The following is a 21,313-nucleotide window of genomic DNA, read 5'->3' as shown; positions in this document are numbered from 1 at the left end:
TTTGCATTTGAAAATAAAAAGTTGGGCTGATTTTAACTGCATTTTAAGATGTATTTTTAATTATTATTTTTTATTTATGCTTACATACTGCAACTAATTAGATTGTACAGGGTACTCATAATGAATAAGTTGCCCTACCTTCATTATTTTAAGTATGCTTTACATATTTTTTTGAGGCAACGAGTTTGCATAATTTTTTTAAGTTCTGGGAACTAATTAGATTTTACAGTGCAGACCTAACTCTCCCCGACCACCTCTTCCAGCTTTGTTGGAGGGACACCAAGGCATTCCCAAACCAGCTGAGAGTTGTAATCTCTGCAGCGTGTCCTGGGTCTGCCTTGGAGCTTTGTCCAAGTGGGACATGCAAAGAAATCATGGTCACATAGCAAAACTACCTCAAACTTTCACAAAGCGGTATGAAGTCATAGTTGTGTTAGCAGTCTGTAAGTGGATATGAAAGTGATACCAGACCATTTAAAATCAGGATCAGGATTTAGATTTTCTGGGCCAGGTCATGTGACTTTGTGATTACAACTAGCAGATATACTGTTCAAAGCATTTTACAATCTAGTATCAGTATTCAACAGAAGACTGTGAAGCATCACTGCAGTAAGTCACGATAATTTTGTGGTGCTAGTTTATAGTTTACTTAGTTGTTTAGAAGATTTGTATATGATACCTTTCACCATCTTTATTATTTACACCTTTCACCTGGAAATGTACTTGAATTCCTTGGCAGATTTCCACTATATAATATATAAAAAAAAGTTTTGTCTGCTAAGTGTCAGGAATCAAGAACATCCAAGCCTCATCGAAGCTCCTCTGGTCATCCTTGACTCTAATACAAGGAAATTGTATATATTGGTTATACATATTTCAGCCCGACTCTCTTCTCCTCCAGGATCTTAGTTAAAAGGGTGATTCCTGTCTCAATGTGACTCATGTAAAACAGAGCCAAAAGAACTGCAGACGCAGAATTGGAAATTCAAATGCATGTGTCTGTAAGACGGTGTTCCCATGAATACCAAAGGCGAGCATTGTACAAACACATAAGAACAAAAGCGCTGCGCCACCCACCAGGCAAATACCTCTGGAGGACAAATTGGAAATTGAATCATAAACTATAAAGAGCCAAGGTTGAGTTCAGCTGCGGAAGAAAAGAGAGACGAGATGGAGGTGGAGAGGAGAAAAGAAAGAACGGCTGCATTAAATAAAAATTCACCCTTTCTCTCCTGCCCCGGCAAAAATTCACGCTGTGCTACCTGATTGAAATTTCCTGGTTTAATAGCTGTGAAATAAAGTAAAAGTTGGGAAGAGGAGGAAAGAGAGAATATGAAACAGAGGGCAAAAGAGAGGAAAGCAGCAGCGGCGGAACAACACGGGAGAGAGGAGGAGACTTGAAAACCAAAGACCAGCGACACAAGGACATGATGGAAAGCTAAGTCATTTCTAAAAAAATCAATCAAAGCTACTCTTTGCCTTTTTTATAGTATTTCCTTGACAAACTGCTAATTCATATTGATATTGTATTGTCCTGTGCGCATATGCAATACATCCTCGGGTGTCTTTTGCAAAGGAAACCTGGATTTCCTCAAATAAGTAAAGCAGGTAACTATCCTAGTTCCAGACAGTGACTGAAACAAAGGTAAAGAGTCAATAGAGGCTTTTTGCTTTTACTTAAGAAAGCAAACTGTACCAAGGTGGGTCTAGGCAGGGCTAGCTAGAGAACTAAAAGGTAACGATTTCCTCTAATGAATGCAACGAGAGGACCCCAATGAGGAAATCTCACTGTGCAGAGAAAGGAAACTTTCTATTTACACCAATTAGTCCAAACACGTAATCAGGCAGGGGCCACAGCACAAAGAGACACACCAGTGCGTCCATCTAACATTACCTCGGAAGGGTTGATACGGAAGTGGGAAAACACAAAGATCACATTTAGCATCTATACTGAATTTACAGATCTATTTAGAGTTAACTGAATTTTAAATTATGAAATTATTATGTCCTGTTTGGAACAACAAAGGGAGTTTATTATTTTAGGCTTCACAGCACTTGTTTTTGGAGAAATGCATCCACTATCACACAATGTCCTGTTTCATTCAAGACATGAAAACATAACATAATGATAAAGTTCACATAAAGTCATAATAAATTAAATAGATTTTAAAGAAAGTCAAATTTGTAACTGTTGGGATTTATTATATAACCATGTGTAACCACTACAACACTTAAGTACTGTCATAAAATTCCTCATAATTGCCGCCTGTAAGTATTAATACTGATTTAAACATTAATTAATAGTACAAAATTTATAATTTCATTTTTATGTATTTTGGGTCACTTTAGGAAATAAAAATAATCAAATTCCAGGCTAAAAGAATGACATTTGCGGTATTTTTACTCCTTTCAAATGTTAAAACATTTTACAAGTTCAACTAAAGAGAAAGATTTCCAGTTCGATCCCACAAAGGGCATCTGGCATACAAACTTGGCTGAATCAAGCATGCAGAAGTACCTGCTTTGGCAACTCTTTGCGAACAAGTGAGCAGCCGAATTTAGCTTTTAGTATGCAAGTGTTAAAATCCAAAAATGGAACTGACAGACACCACCACCAACAACAACATCAGCAGCTCTTTAGCTGAGGTACAGCTGAATGGTGTGACTTTAACCCAAACTTAATTAATTTTTTCTTCCAGTAGTCAAGTGTTTTTCTTAGGATCGTCTCAGCTTTTTTGCAGTCTTTCGGAAATCTAAAAAAAGATCTTGTTTTGTCAGTGTTGGGCGATGACAGAGTGCAGTATGTTTTTATGTGTGTTTGCAGGAGCATTTAATCTGATAACAGTGCATTCATAGAAACGGCTGCAGCAGGAACTGGCAGTGTGAGTCAGTTCCTGACTTAATCATTTCATCAGCTATTTGAACAACTATCAGTGATTTTTGATTATTTTTATACAGGCATTGAAGCTGACCTGTATGATTTGTGAATAATTCTTTACAACCACTCTATCGTTTACATTTCGTTCCGATCAAGATGAAGAACAGTATCCTTGAATTTGAACGTAGCACCAGTTATTATAAAGAAACTTGGTTGGCCTCGATTTTACCTTCAGAACTGCTGTAATTCATTCTGACATAAATTCAACAAGGTGCTTCTAACGTTGTTCAGAGAATCTGGTCTACATTAAAACAACACACACCTTTTGCAGATTTGTAAAAGCTGTTTTTATGAAGTGATGCTTCAAATCCAAACCATCTAAAAGGTGCTCCAGCTGCACTGGTTTGTACTTTTTTTAATAGTGAATTTATTGTCAGAAAAACACTTCTGAGATGATGTGCACTGTGGTCATAAAGGAAAAGCAAGAACATTGAAGGAGAGTATTTAAATGTTGCTCAAGAGGCTAAGGGGATCAATGTGTGCCAGAACAAATAAACAAATACTTCTATCACCACAAGACTGAACTTTTGATACTTTCCATTTGGGAATTTAAATATGTGCTTCTGCATAACTGGCTGTGACAAGTAGTTATTAGACTTCCTCTCACTTTTTTTGTTTGTTTGTTTTGGTTTGTTTTTTTTTACTATTCCCGATATACCAGATGGATTGAGATGATTTTACATAAATCAGCATTTTTCCAAAATCCAGCATGTCTGGCACCAAAACCTGTGCCACATCCAGAGTCACTTAAATCACTTTTTGTCCCCATTCTGATGCTTTGTTTGAACTCCAGCGACTCTTCTTAACCATGTCTACATGCCTAAAAACATTTAGTTTTCTCTATATATGTCCTTTAACAAGCCTCTGAAAAGGTTTCAGTTACCAGACAGAATATTTTCATATATACATACACTATAAAGAGCATCTTGCTAGTCCTTAGTAACACAATCACACCCTCACAATCCATTTTTGTTTATGTGCTACTCTGGTTCTTTAGGCAGAGGCCATGAATCATACTGCCTCTAAGCAGAGTTCATCTTGCTGTCTGGCATCACCTTTCTACTTTTATAGATATTCATTTGCTACACTTGGTAAAAAAATAAAGAAAAAAAACAGCTATAAACACACTTTCCTCCAGTAGAAAAGCCATTTTGATTGCTTTGTGATCTTCTTGTTCAATATTTCAGCAAACAGGCAGCCTGCCTGACAGACATTAGAAACACATTTCTCCAGAATATCGGTGGAATCTTGTCTGAGCATGAATAAGTACAGAAGATGATCCTGTGACAAACTCCAAAAGTCTAGAACGCCTGTACCCAATTATCAGATACACTCCTGGCACGTTAATGGCAGTGTGCTTAAAACAATACGTGCATTACCAAGGACACAGTGATTGGTGAAGGAGAGCATATGCTAATTCAGTTACTTGAAATTTGTCAACTGTAACCACTGATACAGAGCGAGGGAGAAAAAGAAAAGATAGCCAGAGGCTACGTAAAACCCATAATGACGAACAAATGGACAGATCATAAATAACATGTGTCTCTCTTGCTGTAAGGCAGCAGGACAGTCAGTGTTCAGTGGAAACCAGAGTGACAAAATACGATGTAACTGAAATTTAATAATTGTGTGAAATCATAAATACTGCTTTAACAAACAGTATTCATTGCTATGCAGCTTCCTGCTCATAAAATAATTATTTTATGATTACCGCACTGAGTGATGTTAATGTCAGCAGCTATTTGTGAGACAGTGATATTTAAAATGGGTAATTAAAAGTGATTTTCTCCCTGTCTGCCACTCGCCACCACGAATGACTCCACGTCTGTCATCAGTCAGATGTTGCAATGTAATTATATGGGAACACACACATGCACAACCCCAGTTTCAAGCAATGTGCAATCTTTTGTTTCATTTCCCAACAAAAATGATATTCATTCAACAGGTGAAGCAGGTGTGGATGATGGAGTAAGAGTGCTTTAAAGATGGAAAGTAGGATCAAGCCAAGTTCCTTACAGTGTGATCCCTCTATGGTGCCTCATACACATACGTATTCCACTCCCACTATCATTTTACCTTATCACTGTAGACAAAAGTCTTGGCTTTGTTGTTGCTCTCATGCTGTAGAGTTTTATCACAGTTAGTAAAAGAAGTTTCTGGTCTGAATTCTTTCTCGTGTGTTTATTGTTCAATGATAATTTTTAATTGCCCTGGGTCAGCACGTCTCAATTTCAATAAAATTTTATTTACAGAGGGAAAGGGACGGAAAGCGTCTGCTACATTTGCATTTATTTATTGGATTACAAAGAGATTTAGAATGTGCTGAGTTTATTATTATTTTCATCTGAGACGAAACAATGTGCAAAGCGCCGTGCTCACGTTTATTTAGCGCTGTCTGGTCCTACTGACTGCTCGAAGCACTTTTTAACCACACAGTCATGCAGCGCTTTTTATTCTGCACATTTCCAAGCACTTTATCTACCTCACATCTGTGGCCAATTTACAATCACCTATTAACCTAACATGCAGGTCTTTGGACTGTGGGAAGAAACCAGAGTACCCAGAGGAAACCCACGCAGGGAGAGGGAGAACATGCACACTCCACACAGAGGTGCTGATCCAGGAACCTTCTGGCTGGGAGGTAACATCGCTAACCACTGCACAACTGTGCTGCTGCACTAAAACGCACAATTTCGGCCACTTTTGCACTCATGCACAGCAAAATGAACATGTGCTTCATTTAAAACATTTAGGAAGAAGAAGATTTTAAAAGAAGGAAATATTCTTTCCCATCATGAAGACAGCATGCCACATTAAAAGTCTAATAAGTACGCAAAGACACTGAATGACAATATAATGTTCTTCTGATCATCTGTCTCACTGTCAGTAATTACTGATTTCATTAATTTGGTCTCTTTCTCTCTTATGCATGAATTCTTTAGCTGGTGACCTGTGATTTAAAAGTGGAAGGAAGTGCTGGGATGTTTGTCAGCATGAAAAATTTCACATTTGTAATTTTCAGCTTGAATTTTTCACAAGCCATATGGAACCGTGTTGTAGACCAAGCATGGAGTGCAGCTTTACTGTGGAGCAGCCACTAAGGAGGGCAGACAGCCTGTCTCCACACATCACATTAGAGAGCCTCCTTGACCATGTATGCATGTAGATGTGTGTGCACGTGGGTTTTTTACTTGTGTGTGTCCTTCCATGTGGATTTACTGTGGGTCTGTCGGCGTGCCTGACTGAATGCACATGTCCCTCTGAGCATGTGTGAGAGTAGTTTAGCACATGTGACTTCGCCTTCTATGTCTTTCTCCTTACATCTGTATTCCCTTGTCTTGGCAGTCACAATGCCTTTCAGAGTAACTTAAGTTCTTAGTAGTCTCTAATGAGTGACGATGTATAGAGATTGCAGCCTATAGACTGAGAATCAATGACTCGACAGTGTGTGGTGAAGTGATCAGCATAATCGCTGTTCCGCTTTACTTCAAAGTCCAAGCCAAGCTGTTTCTTCAAGACTATTGGCAGAACCACTGAGACATTTAACCAAGGCCTAGACTGCAAATAAGATCTCTTCATTGTAGGAGATCTATAGTCTTCTAGGTGTAAGCGCTCTGTGGTCTAGGTGTTACACATTTCAGTATAATAAAATGTGCGAATAAGGCAGAATAAACAGAAGGATTGGTGGTTTAACAGATGGAGAGGCACTAATGACAAAGGAGAGGCATCATTTTCTATTTTTCTACTCTGTCTTGAGAGACACAAAAAGAACAGACACTATAAAGACACACACACAACACACTCTCCTGCAGACATACACTTATATCCTGAGACTTCTTCAACCACTTCTCAGTTCCATCAGCTTTTCTCCTGAGGTTGCTGTTCCTGTCTTGTCTGTAGATGCCTTGTGAAATGAATTCAAGAATGCACATGCACACATATTCACACAAACGTGTTAATGCTGGCTGAAGTAAAACCCAGCCGGGAGACATTTAATGTATTGCCATCATGGCTGGCTGGTGTTAGGTAAGGTGGAATCCACTCACTGTTAACTTGAATCGGATTCACCTCTTGCAACAAGAGAACCCCTGATCGAGGCACACAGACTGAGCTCCTTGCTTTGTCTCTCAGGTAAACGGACCGCTGTTTTGAACATATAACCCCTTTAAAATTGGTCAATCATTACCTAAATTCAGACAATTTTCAGGAAGAAAAATACAAAATCTAAACAAAAAAAAATGTACTAAAATTTTACACAAAATTAAATGACTGTTGTTTTACTCCTTTCGCTGTACCTGCATGATGGATATGAATATGATGGATATACTTTCTTACACACAAAGTATTCGATAACCAGGTTTCACTCACTGTGCACTTTAGAAACATACCTGCCCAAGAGATTGACATACCATTTGTCCAGTGTGTTCATCATTTTCCTGAAGCCTTCATTACTCGTGTTTACTCAACACATATCTTTAAATGTAATGTAATTTCAATGTGCCTATGCATTTGACTGATACACTCATTTGCTGTACAGTTTTATGGATGTCTGAGTTGATGCTGGATGATTCACGTTAGCCTCCAATGTATCATTTTTCTTGGTTTTCATACATTAATTAACTTCAGCTTTTGGTGTTTTTTCAGGCAGTTGAATAAGATATTTGTGTTGCTATTCTGCACAGATAGAACTCTACAACTCTACAGGACTCTTGGCAAATTATTTTGTCTTGGTTCAATTCAATTCAGTTTTATTAATATAGTGCAAAATCACAATAAAAGTCACCAAAAGGCCCCCTATATTAAAAAGTAAAGATCCCACAATAATAAAGAGAAAACCCCCATGCAACCAAGCAATTGATGACACAGGGAAGGAAAAACTCCCTTCTAACAGAAAGAAACCTGTTCAAGGAGGGGCAGCCATCTGGTGACTGACAGACCCTTACTTAGTATGACTGTGCAGCATGCTCGAACTCTGAATCAGAACTACCGTATTTACAGGGAAAAAAATGGCAATAGCCAATATTCAAGTCAAAGCTTGAATATTGGCAAATCAATTGGTGATGTCATAGTAGCTACATCACCCAATTATAAATAGTCTGTGCTGACAACACTTTACATAGTCAGCATGAATCTACATTAGCTTTTGATTATCCAAAATTCTCACTGTAGAGATGCAAAAGAATGTAAATCATTGCTTCAGAAATTAAACCGGCAGCCCACAAATTGATTTGACTTGAATGTTTAAAGAGAGGAGAGGGAGCTGTAATGGCAGTGACCACAGCCGCTCACTGTGGTACTCTTATAATGAAAGCAAAACCGAATAGCTTTAGTGACTCCCAACATTGTAATCAAATTTACTTTACATGCCTGTATGTGTGTGTGTGTGAGTGTGTGTGTACCTCTGTCAATGCATGTGCGAAAGAGAAAGAGACAGCGGGTGTGTTTTGAATTAGTGAGAGCGACAACCTTGAAGTGACCTAAAGGATTGTATTCAGTAATTATCTGATTACTCGTCTGTTTTTCCTCACTCAGACACCCTGCAACTGGATAATGCTGTAACTCACTGATTACAACCTACTTTACAATCAATCACCCATTAACAGAAGAACGGTCACAATGCACACGGGCAGACAAACACCGCCTTTGCTGCCACCGTTTCAGAGCAAAATGTGACAAAAGAAAAACACAAAAGTGCAAATTCGAAACTTTTCCTCATCTTGTGACTTTTCTATTTATCCGCCTCACTCGCTGTTTTCAGTGTTCTCGTAGCTTTGTGCAGACCTCAGCACTTCACTGAAAGCCTGGTGAAGCACCACAGTGAGAAGGTGTCTCCGTCCCCTCTCAATGTCTTTTCACAATCCTTCCATTTATGAAAATGTTTGCCCTTGCCTTGTCAAAAATGTCTCTTTGAGAGGAGATGATGCCTGGCAGCCAGAGAACAGGAGAGTCAATCTTACACACATACAGCCACAAAACACACACGCAAAGCCATGGTTATAGGTACTCACATTTCAAGAAGGACACACATTTACTATACACACACACAATCTCACAAAAAACCCTTCTTGTCTCCAAGAAGCGATAACATTATGAGAAATTTTCAATTTTTACAAGGAAGGCCAAAGGAGGGGCGCACGTCCACCTAAGATGCCAGATTAAGGAAAAGATTCAGACTCATCAATCATTCTCCCTTTCAGTCGTCCCTTAATGGAACATCTGCACGAGGCAGATGTTAAGACATACAATACACTGGCTGCAATATAAATATCCTTCACGTCACTCACGTTAGATACGCAGTACCAAAAATGACAACGACAGCCAGTTCAGATGAAGGGCAGCTGGTGCACAACACTTATCACAACATGAAAGCCAAAGGCACAGCGTAACATTTTCAAGCCATCACAGCATATTATATGAAGTCAAACCGAACACACAACACTAAAATCACTTCCTGTTTTTATCCTTAGGTGATTTTGTCATTTTCAGTTATTGAGTTTGATTAGGTAAGTTGTTTTTTTTTTTCATTTTATTAGTTACCCCACAAATCTTGAAATGGATTTTGCCGGGTAATACTTGTGGTTCCTGGAATATTTAAAAGTAGATCCTTTAGCTCGGGAGACAGACGGGCTTTCCGCTTTTAGAATTAGGCTTAAAACTTTCCTTTTTTAGAAATCATATAGTTAGGTCTAGATCAGGTGGCCCAGAGTCCTTCCTTAGTCACACTGAACAACACTTAGGCCTAGGCTCCTGGGGGGTTCCCATCATGCACTGAACAGTTATTATTTATCTTTGGCTTTCTTCCACAGGGTGTCTTTTGCCCTGTCTTCCTCCCCTGATCCGGTCATCCGACCATAGCAGATTCCAGAGGTTTCTTCCTGCTAAAAGGGAGTTTTTATTTCCCACTGTCACCAAGTGCTTACACATTTGTAGGGTCATATTGTAGGGTCTTTACCTTATGATATAAAATGCCTTGAGGTGGCTGTTGTTGTAAGTTGGTGCTACATAAATAAAATAGACTTGTACTGAATGGCACCAGCCTTTCAAACTTACTTATGCTGGCTTGCAATTAATGTTGCTTGAGAATTAAAAGTGATTAAGAACAGCTTACATTATAATGACCTTCACTGCAAGGCTACAGCCAATAAAGCCTGTAAGTCCACCCCTCTGACATACCCCTAATAAAAATCTTAACTGTAAAAGCTTCACAACGACACAGAATTAATTCACATTCTTGCCTGTATGTGTATCTAACTGAACAGCATGACCTCAGGAACATAAAAAGCTCTTATTCAAGCACAGGTAGCAGCTATAACGTGTTCTGCGTTAAATCTTTGTTGCCTAGAGGTATGGGATTTTCAGTGTCACATACATGTGATCTTTGTGAACCAGGGAGGCGAGTACCCAATCTTCACATGAGAAATGAACTGAAAAGTAGTACGAGGCCTTTGGGCTCAATCATGGTAGTGACTCAGCCACTTGAATCACACGGGAAGGATATCACACAACCAGGATTTCTAATCCACAAAAGCTCACTTCTCACTGTCTGTGCTGTAACCCCCAGGCATTTTTGAGAGTCACCCCACCCTGATGGGACTGCGAACACGCGAACGCCTCTGAACTGGGAAGACCTTTCTTGTTGGATTACTTGTACCCCCCTTTCTTTTATTAAAGAAGTTTTGTGTGTTCTTCCTGGCAATCTGCCTCGGTGGTCTCGTATTTCATTGTGAATCCGACCTCAGTGTTCCCTCGGGTAGCACGCGGTCTATTCACTATAACTTTACAATATGTGAAAAGAAATTGGCTGCAGAGGTAATCTACAATAGAGCCAATATTGTGGATGTTGTAAACAGACAATGACCCACCGACAGGTGAATATACAGTACGCAAGTGGACATATAGATATACAGCTACCTACCTGTGTGGCTTCTGTGTGCATGTGTGAGGGAGGCCAGACAGAGAGATAGCAGTAGACTCCACACACCTACTCCACAAATGCAAGGACCCCGTTCCCGCATTCTGTCAAAAGGAAAGAAAAGCACACAAATATTGTTAGGTGACACAAGAGAAGAGAAAAATTTAGAACATGCATTGCTTTACTTGTATATAGTGTATATATGCAAAAAATATTCAAGTGATTCTAACTGCAGAACTGCTATTAGTGTCTCTCTATCCCCCTCTACCTAATTGGGCACCACCTTTCTCATTTATGCAAGTCTGAACCTAATCAAGCACCACACACTGGCTGTATATGTTCATGCATGCCCTTGAAGTGAAAAAAGTATCAGCTGAAGCGCAAAGGTTAGTTCAGTGTTTTCCATGAATACACCAGAACGTTCAGCATCCTCGCAAAATAACATGTTAGGCGAGTGGGCCTTTTTGGTAGAAACACTTTACAAAGTCAGGTGGTGCAAAGAGCAACATTCACACACATTCATACTCTGAAGGATGTATTGAGAGGAACTTGGGGTTAAGACTCTTGCCTGCGGATACTTGATTGGCATGCGGGCTAGAAGAGCCGAGGATCAATCCACACACATTCTGATTGGCAGATGCCTTCTTCTACAACCTGAACCACAGAACTGACTGCAAGTACACAAAAAGCACCTAACGCAGTCCACATTAAGAGAATGCTGGGCTGGGATGTCTTAAACATGGAACTATCACTCAGAAGACTGCTGGTTAAACCATGTTCAACACAAACCTTTTTACATTTAAGCTTATTTTTTCCTATTTGGCAGATCATTAGGGCATAGTCTGGTTGGGACTCGAGTCGATGGTTTTGAAGTTAATTAAAGTTATTACCGTTTAAACACTGTGGTAAAAGGGTTTCCTTTTTGGCAGAAAGTCCTGAGGATAATCTATTGCTATGTGCATGGGGCTGCACCTTCAACCTAACGCCATAAAACAGCTATGTTCAATCTCAGAAAACTGTCTTAAAATCACTGAGAGCTCTCTTCAAGTTCTCTCTAATGAAGCTTAGGCATAAGTTCAATAAGGAAGATCTGTAATCACTCATCTGGCTGGTTTTCTGAGTGTTAGGTTGCTTTTCCATTCTTCAAATCACTACCACTTTCCCACACTGTCAGTCTCAATGCTGTCATCGTTACTCTAGTCCAATCATCTTCTTTCCTGCCTTCTTTGAGCCAATCAACCTCTGCTTTATGTGATTTACATCTGTGATCTCCATCATTCTCCCTTTCAAACTCTCATTCATGCAACCCACCTCCTGCCCATCTCCAACTCACAGACACCTCAGTCAGAGCTCTATCCAAGCCTCAGTCTTCGTCTTCACAACCACCAGCATCAAGACTCCGGGGAGTCCTGTCCTAAATCCTATCACCGCTGGGAGTCCATTCTGCCATGATGGGTCATCAGAGTCTAATCACCAAATATAATAATTTCTCAATAAACAATGTTCAGTTCTTCCAAGTGAGTTCTTCCATTTCTCTTTATTGAACTAAAGTAGAGCCTGTTGCCAGAAACGTAGTTCAAATTGATTTTGTTCTTAGCTTTGAATCACACATGTATAAAGCTGTTCAGTCTTGCTTCTTAGAAATTAGAATTATGTCTAGTGGAAAACAAATAAAACTTTCCTGGAGAAAGCCATCCACATATTTATTTTCTCTACTGCAACTCTCTCCTGTCTGGCATGAATGAAAAGTTACTCTCTTGCCTGCAGCTGGTTCAGAATTCAGCAGCACGGCTTCTTACTGGTATTAGCAGACAGCAATCACATCACTCGATTCCTGGCTTTTTTCCATTGGCTCCCTGTACGATTTAGAATTGATTTTAAGATTTTAATCATCACTTTTTAATGATGTTGCATCTGGCCCCAAGCTACTTGGACGAAATGTTGACCCTGTATGAGCCAGCTTCGAGCCTTAGATCCTCACATGGGGCCCTTTTGGCTAAATCATAGTCAAGAATAAAATCTAAAAGTGACTGTGCTTCTGTTATTAGGGCCTCTCAACTTTGGAATGACCTACCTGAGGAAATAAAATTTGCAGAATTAGTAAACCTCCTCTAAATCACTTTTTAGCCGACAGTCTTTAGCCACCCCTCATTCCTTTATTTTTTGCCTTCAAATTGCCAGACTTTCTTGTCATTTCAAAGCCTCTTGAGCAATAATTCGCCAGGCTTTCTGAAGGTCTTTCATTGTTTCTTTTTGGCTGCTTTTTCACTCATTTCCAGTCCAGTCCATGTGTCTGACCATTTTCACAGAAATCTGTGTTAGATTTGCATTGTTGATTGTCATTTATGCTTAGAAATATCTACTCATATATGCTTAGAGTTGTATAATCAACGTCATGTTGGTAGAGGTTTGATCCTTAATAGTCTGCAAAGGCTTTGTGTGCATGCCAGAGTGCTCTGGCATGCACACACAACTTAAGGTCAGGAGAGAGGTTATATCTGCTCTTACTGATATATGGTATAGCAAACACACGTATATCTGTTTTACTCTAAGTGCCTTTTGTGTAGATGAACTGCTGGACTTCCAGACCAGCAGGTTTAGGGAAGTCATTTATGGGGTCACACACTGACCACACATACACACGCACACACACTTACACAACGCACAGGCAAGGTACTCTTTGTGTGTATGTAGACGTCATATGTTAATGAACCTATGTATATTCATGTAACCTCAATAAAAGAGCAGTGTTACGGGGGAGCGGACGAGAGAAACTGGGGTCAAGCAAAGGAACGGCGTTTGTCCAGTTCTCTCCCGCGCACGAAAAACATGAATTGAAATTTGAATTGAAATTTATTTCAGTCAACAACAACACAACAAATTATAATTTTACATAAAAGTACTCAAATAGTAACCGAAAAAGGAATAGGCTGAAGCCTTGTGGCTTATACTTATCCTATCCCTTACCCCCATAGAAATAATCAAATCCTTAACCAAGAAAATAAATAGCATTGATAAATAAGTTGTATAACAGTTTGAAAAGAAAACAATGATAAATCAAAAAATTTTTCAAACCATCACAAAAAATTTTTAACAAACCAAATTTCTATAACCTTGTGTAATACAAATTTTTAAAATCCTCCTGAAGAATGACAAAGAAAAACACATCTTCAGTTCATCATTAAGTCCATTCCATAATTTAACTCCCAAAACTGACACACATCTATACTTAACATTGGTTCTCACTTTAGGTATTTCAAACTTATAAGACCCCCTCAAATCGTATTTTCCATCTCTTAGTTGAAACATACTTAAAATACAAATTGGAACATTCTTTTTCATCACACGATATATCATTTCTAAAGTTTTAGAATATATAATGTCCATGAATTTTAACATAGATGATCCTACAAAAAACTGGTTGGTGGACTCCCTATATCCAACTTTATTTATTATTCTAATAGCTCTTTTTTGCAATTTAAATATTGAATCCAAATATGTTTTGTAAGTGTTCCCCCAAATTTCTACACAGTAGGTCATATAAGGCAAACAAAGGGAATTATACAATAAATAAAGATAGTTCTTATTCAAAAAATCTTTTGTTTTATAAAGAATAGAAATAGACTTGGATAATTTCCGTTTCACATATTCTATGTGGGGCTTCCAACAAAGTTTATCATCAATAATTACTCCTAAAAATTTTGTCTCATATACTCTTTCAATTTCAACATTATTTAAATTCAATTTTACTTTAATATTACTTTTACTACCTCCAAACAACATAAATTTTGTTTTACTTTCATTCAATGATAGTTTATTAAATACAAACCATCTATTTAACTTCATGAGTTCTGTTTCCACTGTTTTCAGTAATTTCTTTATGTCTTTTCCAGAGCAAAATAAGTTTGTATCATCAGCAAACATCACATATTTTAAAATATCACTAGCTGTACAAATATCATTTATATAAAGTAAAAATAACTTAGGTCCCAAAACAGATCCTTGCGGAACTCCACAAGTTACTTTTCTAAGTTTAGATTTCATGTTATTAATACTCACATATTGGAACCTATTATTCAAGTAACTATTTAACCAAAACTGTACAACACCTCTTAAACCATACCTTTCACACTTCTGTAAAAGTAAAGAATGATCTATCGTATCAAAAGCTTTACGTAAATCAATAAACACACCTATTCCAAACTGTTTTTCATCCACAGCCGTTGCAATATTTTCAATAAATTCCATCACAGCTAGAGATGTTGAGTGATTTCTTCTGAACCCATACTGATGATCATTCAATAAATCATATTTATCAATAAAAGAATCTAATTTGTTTGCAAATAGTTTTTCAAGAATCTTTGAAAACTGAGGCAGTAAAGATACCGGTCTATAGTTTGACACAATCTGTTTATCACCAGTTTTATATAGTGGGATCACTTTGGCAATTTTCATTTTATCTGGAAAAATTCCAGTTTGAAATGATTTATTACAAATATATGTTAAAGGTTGAAGGACACTATGAAGAACTTCTTTAATTAGCGACATGTCAAGGTCATCACAATCCATGGATTTTTTACTCTTGAATTTGCTCACCACTTCTACAATGTCACTCTCACAGACTCCACCAAGAAACATTGAGTTACATTTACAAGAAGTAGAATCTACTTCATCATTTCCTCCTGGTACAGAAATCTCTTTTGCCAAGTTGGGACCTACATTAACAAAGTAATCATTAAATTCATTAACTATGCTCTCAATATTCTCAATCACTACATTACCTCTTTTTACAATACGTGTTGGAGAACATATATTATGTTGATTTTTTATTATCCTATTTAATACACTCCAGGTAGCCTTAATATTATTTTTATGTTTTTGAAGCAGCTGTTCATAATATCTTTTCTTTTCATATCGCATAATAGATGTTAATTTATTTCGATATTTTTTATATTTGTCTTCATTTTCCTTTGTTCTGTGTGTCAACAAAATCCTGTATAACCTATTTTTCTTTTTACAGGCTCTTTCCAGACCTTGTGTAAACCATGGTTTTTTCTTTTTAGAATTTTTGGAAAACTTTTTAATTGGACAATGGCTGTCATAGATTGACAAAAATATATCCAAAAATGCATTGTATGCATCATTAGTGTCTTCCACATAAACTTTTTGCCAGTCATAATTTTCTAAGTCTGTTTTAAAAGCCGCAATTTGTTCTGGTGTTTTTATTCTACCACTGTAATCAATTTGCTTTTCCTCTTGAAAATGAAGTTGATTGTTCATTTCAAACACTGAAAAGACAGGCAAGTGATCACTTACATCTGTGACTAACAGTCCACTAAGTATCTTGCCGTCGATCTTATTAACAAAAATATTGTCGATCAAAGTAGCACTATCCATCATTATTCTGCTCGGCTTTAGAATCAACGGATGGAATCCAAAACTAAACATTGTATCAATAAATTCTGAAGTCTTATTATGGTCGTTTGCCTTCAATAAATCAATGTTAAAATCACCACAAAAAAAAGTCACCTTCTCTTTGTGTTTTTCTAATATTACAGAAATTTCTTTGGTAAACTGATCTATACAGGATGCAGGTGTACGATAAATGCAGCTAACTAATATGTTTTTCGATCTTTCACACTGAATTTCAATGGTTAAACATTCCATCAAGTTATCAATCACAGCAGTCATATTATTAACAACTTTACATTTAAGATACGAAAAAACAAACATAGCAACACCTCCTCCTCTTCTATTCTTCCTATTTTGCCAAAACATTTCATAGCCCTCTAGTCCATCTTGCAATTCTTTGTCGTCATTCAACCATGTTTCTGAAATTGCTACCACTGCAAACTTATTTTGGAATTGATCAAGATACGCTTTAATTTTAGAAAAATTACTGTAAAGACTCCGACTGTTAAAGTGGATTAATGAAAAACCTTTTATCTTGGGATCCAACTCTTCCCCATTATAATATTCACATGTCATATCAACATTCTGATAGAGGTGGATATCTGGATCAATACTACTGTCCAACTCATAAAATTTATAATCATGAGATCCAAAATATTCCATTTTTTTTTGTTCACACATTCACATGCATTTTTTTCTCACACTTATCAGATGTTGTTCATATCACAGTCAGCAACACAATTCTTTTCCACACTGAACTCTATTTCTTTTGTTTAAATCTCTCAAGATCTGCAATGTCTCTGACAACAATTACTTTAGCTTGTTCTGGTGTCCCATTAAGTCTTATGAATACCTTACAGTTCCTAGTCCAGGTATCTTGGATGTGCCTTTCCTTCTTCAATAGTCTTGCCTGTCGTGCAATTTCAGCATTTCTCTTGGTGAGATGCTCATTCACATATACGCCGGTTCCCTTTAACTTCTTTCCCATCTTTAACAGTTCAACTTTATATTTCCTGTTCACAAATCGTAGTATGATAGTTGGCATCTTGGTATGTTTTTGTGGAACAGTATGACATGCAGCTATGTTTTTACTATCCAAAAGAATGTCTTTGTCTTTGAAAAACTGAATAACTTGCTGCTCAAGCAAATCCTTTTCAGCTCTTGGTGCATCTTCCCCCTCCTTGTCACCTGCTGTACTCCGTGCATAGGTGTAGTGATTTGTCTTCAGTCCAGAAATAATCACATCTTCCATTCTTGTATATTGCTCCAAATAGTCAACTCTTTTTTCCAGCTCTTCAATCTTCTTATCTTTTTCCTTAATCACAATCTTCAGTTGTCTTATTTCTTCAATTAAGTCCAGTAGTCCTGCTTGCTGTTTCACCACCTTACTCAATTCCTCTGACATGAAGTTAAGAGACTTCTTAACTTCTTCAATATCTTCTGTTAGCCTCTTAGTTGTCATGTTTCTTGATCACCAATTTAAATTGTTAGCAGACAAAATGAATTCCAGGCTCCAGGTAATCCAATAGGCCAGGTGTTACTTGTAGAGCACATGTGATGAAAAAAAGGACCCTAAACTTCAGAATTTGTGGGAATACTCACACAAAATGAAGCAGAACTTCTTTGTGAGGAAAAAATGAGAAACAAGTCCACGAAAATGAAGATAGCGTGCTGCCGTAATCAAAAGCCTAACATAAAGAACTTTGCCTACTCGTGTCTTGCTTTGCCGTGTAATTAAATTGTCTTCAACGTTCCAGCGAGTAGGTTTAAGCCACAAACCTATCAATCTGTTTGTTTGTTTTTTAACTCAGAATCAGAATACTTTAATAATCCAAAGGGAAATTATGTGGTTACAGTTGCTCCAATAAGAGCAGTGACAGAATGAACTAAATTAAATAATAATACAGTATATTACAAAGTTACAAAACATAAGAAATAGCTCTAGTATATATACAAATAGCTCAATTATAAATATCTAAAATATTACAGAGAATAAAATAAAGTTACCACACACACATTCATTCTCTAAAGGAGCCAGGGCAACTTGGGGTTCAGTATTTTCCCTAAGGATACTTTGATATGTGGATTGAAGGAACTGGGGATCAATCCATCCAAGTCCAAGTTCCAACTGGTGGATGATCTGAACCACAAACTACTTACTGCAAACATAAAAAAGGACCTAACACAATGGAAGAACCTACACATAACAAACTACTTAGCAAAGCACCAAAACCTTAATTTTCTGCCGGGCATAAAATTTAAGTTTTGTACCAACAAAGTGATTCCCAAACAACTATTAGCCAAAACTTGGCACATGTCAGAAGTGTGTGCAGTGTGTCCTTAAAAAATCTTTGGAAACTAGACAAGTGAGGGACAAAAGAAGAAGTGGCCTATCTACAACAGATATCTGTATTAGTATCTGAAAGTCATGTCCTCAGGGTACAGGAAAATAGCCAGCAAAGATCTGATGCAGGACCCAAGAGCTGCATCTGGTACCTTAGCTGATCCAGCTACTGTTTGCTTATTTTACAATGGTCTTAATGGAAGGGAGGCTGACAAAAAGAAGAAAATATAGAAGCAAAATATAAAGAAGGGGTGGCTCAAGGGTAGGTCAAGCTACACCCACTTTTAATACTTCTAAATATTTCTCCTTCTGCCTTCAGAACTGTTAGCACTATATCCATCAGTCTACAGTTTTAATCTAGACTTAAATATTGTATGTCTAACTACTGAATGGGTTACAGTGACATTTTAAAGATAACATTTGGTGATCTTCTGACTTTTTCTCTCCTACCACCACCAGGAACAGGTATTACCACTGAAAAGATCTCAACATCTAATTCATGGATTCTAAAATAATATGTACAAAGACAGATAACGAACTTTTTATGGCTGTGGCACAATTATGTCCATACTTGAGTCACGTTGAGCATCAAATGTCATTTTTCTAATGCCTTGATGTATCATCTGTGTTACACCTTCTTAACATAGTAACTGAGCATCCTGTAGAATTTAGCCAGCACAACATCACTGTCATGCATGATTGTTGAGAAAACAGTCATGTATAACCCTTAGACATTAGACTCTACGACTAATGTCAAACATACACAATTGGCAATTATGCCCTGCAGTGACCTTCTGTCTCCCTAATAAATACAAAAAATACAAAAAAAGGCTATTTCACTGTTCATTGCAAGAAAAGCACTGGGGATGTGCCAAGAACGGTTCTGGTGTTTTTGTGCCCAGACTTGCCTGGCACAATGTGGAAACAAGATGGAAAGAAAACATCATCATCCACTTCAGGTTTGGCAGTGTTGGCTATTTGCTTTTACCACTTTCATCCCACTTAAAGACAGCACTCCCTGTCATGGCGCACTAACAGTCGGTTTTTCAGAGGAACCGCATTGCTCTTTGGGGCATACGTTTCAAAATGTGAATACAGCATCTCAAATATGCTACTAAGTGAAAAATTGTCTTCCGTCGGCAACATCCACCCATCTGCTGAATAATCTGTTGCTGCTGTTGCAAGTCACGAGGCCACAAATTTCAGAAAGAAAAGACTGCAGGATGAAGCCATAATGCACACTAAGACACGGAGCCGACTCAGGACAGGTGCACGTTTGTTTTTGGGTAAAGAAATAAAGACCCATTAGAAAACAGATACTGCCAGGACCAATGTCCAAGCAGCCAACAACAAAAACAAGCAAAACAACAAAGCAAAAAAACTGTAACACAAAGCTTTTATACCCTCAGGTCTGACAAGTATCTGCAAGTAAGTGTAAAAAAACTCACCGTAAGCCAATAAATCTAATAAAAACAACTTTTCTGATAAAAAAAAAATTATTAATCAACTGTACTGATCAAATAACGGATTTTATTTATCTGTGTGTATTCATTATGGACAAGGCCAACAATGGTGAGTAAACACTTAAAGTACTGGGTATTTCCTGTGTTTCTCTCTGTCCAAATGCTGGCAGGTGTTTCCATTGAAGTAAAGGGATGCATATAATTAAAGCACTTTACATTCTGGGCACTAAGTATACACAAAAAGTTCTACAACAGACAAACAAGCTGTGTGTTTTCTACCAAGGAAACTGTTTTGTCAGTAAACTTGTGTACATGTGTTTGCGCACTGGTATGAATAAATAACTGCAGGATGCTGGTAAAGTAAAAGCAAATGCAAGAGGCAACTGAACTCTTTTTTTATCTTTTACATATGTTGTTTAAATATCTATAGCTTTGCTCAAAACACAACTAAGTCAACTATATACTACTGCTACTAGTCTTGGTCATACTCCAACTCCAACTTCCAAACACTAAACATATTAGTACTGTGCAAATGTCTTCAGTCATCCCTCATGTCTTTATATTTTGTTAGGAGAATGGGAAATAGCTGCAGTTATTTATTGAACCATGTGCAAACATACATGGAAATACATGGAGCCTGAACTCGTTTAGGCACGCTTCTTTTCTTCTTCCTCCTTTTGTTCTCTATCAAGATGATACACCACTTTGCATTTAATCATTAACTAGTATTATTATTATTCTGTCTTCCTCCCTTTTCATCCTGTTAAAAGGGAGTTTTTCCTTCCCACTTTCACCTAGTGCTTTTTCATATGGCATCATCTGATTGTTGGGGTTTTCTCTGTATTATTGTACAGTTTTTAAATATAAAGCTCCTTGAGGCAGCTATTGCTGTGATTTGGTGCTATATAAACAAAATCAAATTCAATTGAACTGAATGATCTCATACTGCTTCAATAATGTTGAGCTGTGGGCTCTGAGGAGGTCAGTCCATGACTGATAATGTTCCACTGTGTGTTTTTCTATCTAAGTATGCTTTCACTGCACTGGCAGTGTGTTTGGGATCACCGTCATGCTGTAAATGAAGCCGCTGCCAGTCAAACTCTTTCCAGATGATAATGCATAGTGAATCAAAAACAGATCTTACTTCTCTGCTTCCATAATTTAATCAATTTTGATAAGATCCCTAACATTCCAGGCTGAAATACAGCCCCAAACCATGAAAGAGCCTCCACCTTGTTTTACAG

The 21,313-nt window shown here is 37.6% G+C and overlaps 1 protein-coding gene across 1 annotated transcript in view; it reads right to left on the bottom strand.

Moving 5' to 3' along the window:
• The window catches only part of LOC100711576 (protein FAM19A2), a 96,687-nt gene that overhangs the window by 34,744 nt on the left and 40,630 nt on the right, over nucleotides 1–21,313 (bottom strand). Inside the window, exon 2 of the mRNA XM_005478030.4 lies at nucleotides 10,854–10,954. Coding sequence (XP_005478087.1) covers nucleotides 10,854–10,953 — 100 coding nt within the window. The 5' untranslated portion in view covers nucleotide 10,954. The remainder of the gene's footprint in view (nucleotides 1–10,853; nucleotides 10,955–21,313) is intronic.

Source organism: Oreochromis niloticus, linkage group LG20 (assembly GCF_001858045.2).
Source record: "Oreochromis niloticus isolate F11D_XX linkage group LG20, O_niloticus_UMD_NMBU, whole genome shotgun sequence".
Lineage (NCBI taxonomy): Eukaryota > Metazoa > Chordata > Actinopteri > Cichliformes > Cichlidae > Oreochromis > Oreochromis niloticus.
The sequence above is the reverse complement of the archived record's forward strand: the minus strand, read 5'-3'. Positions and strand labels throughout refer to the sequence as shown.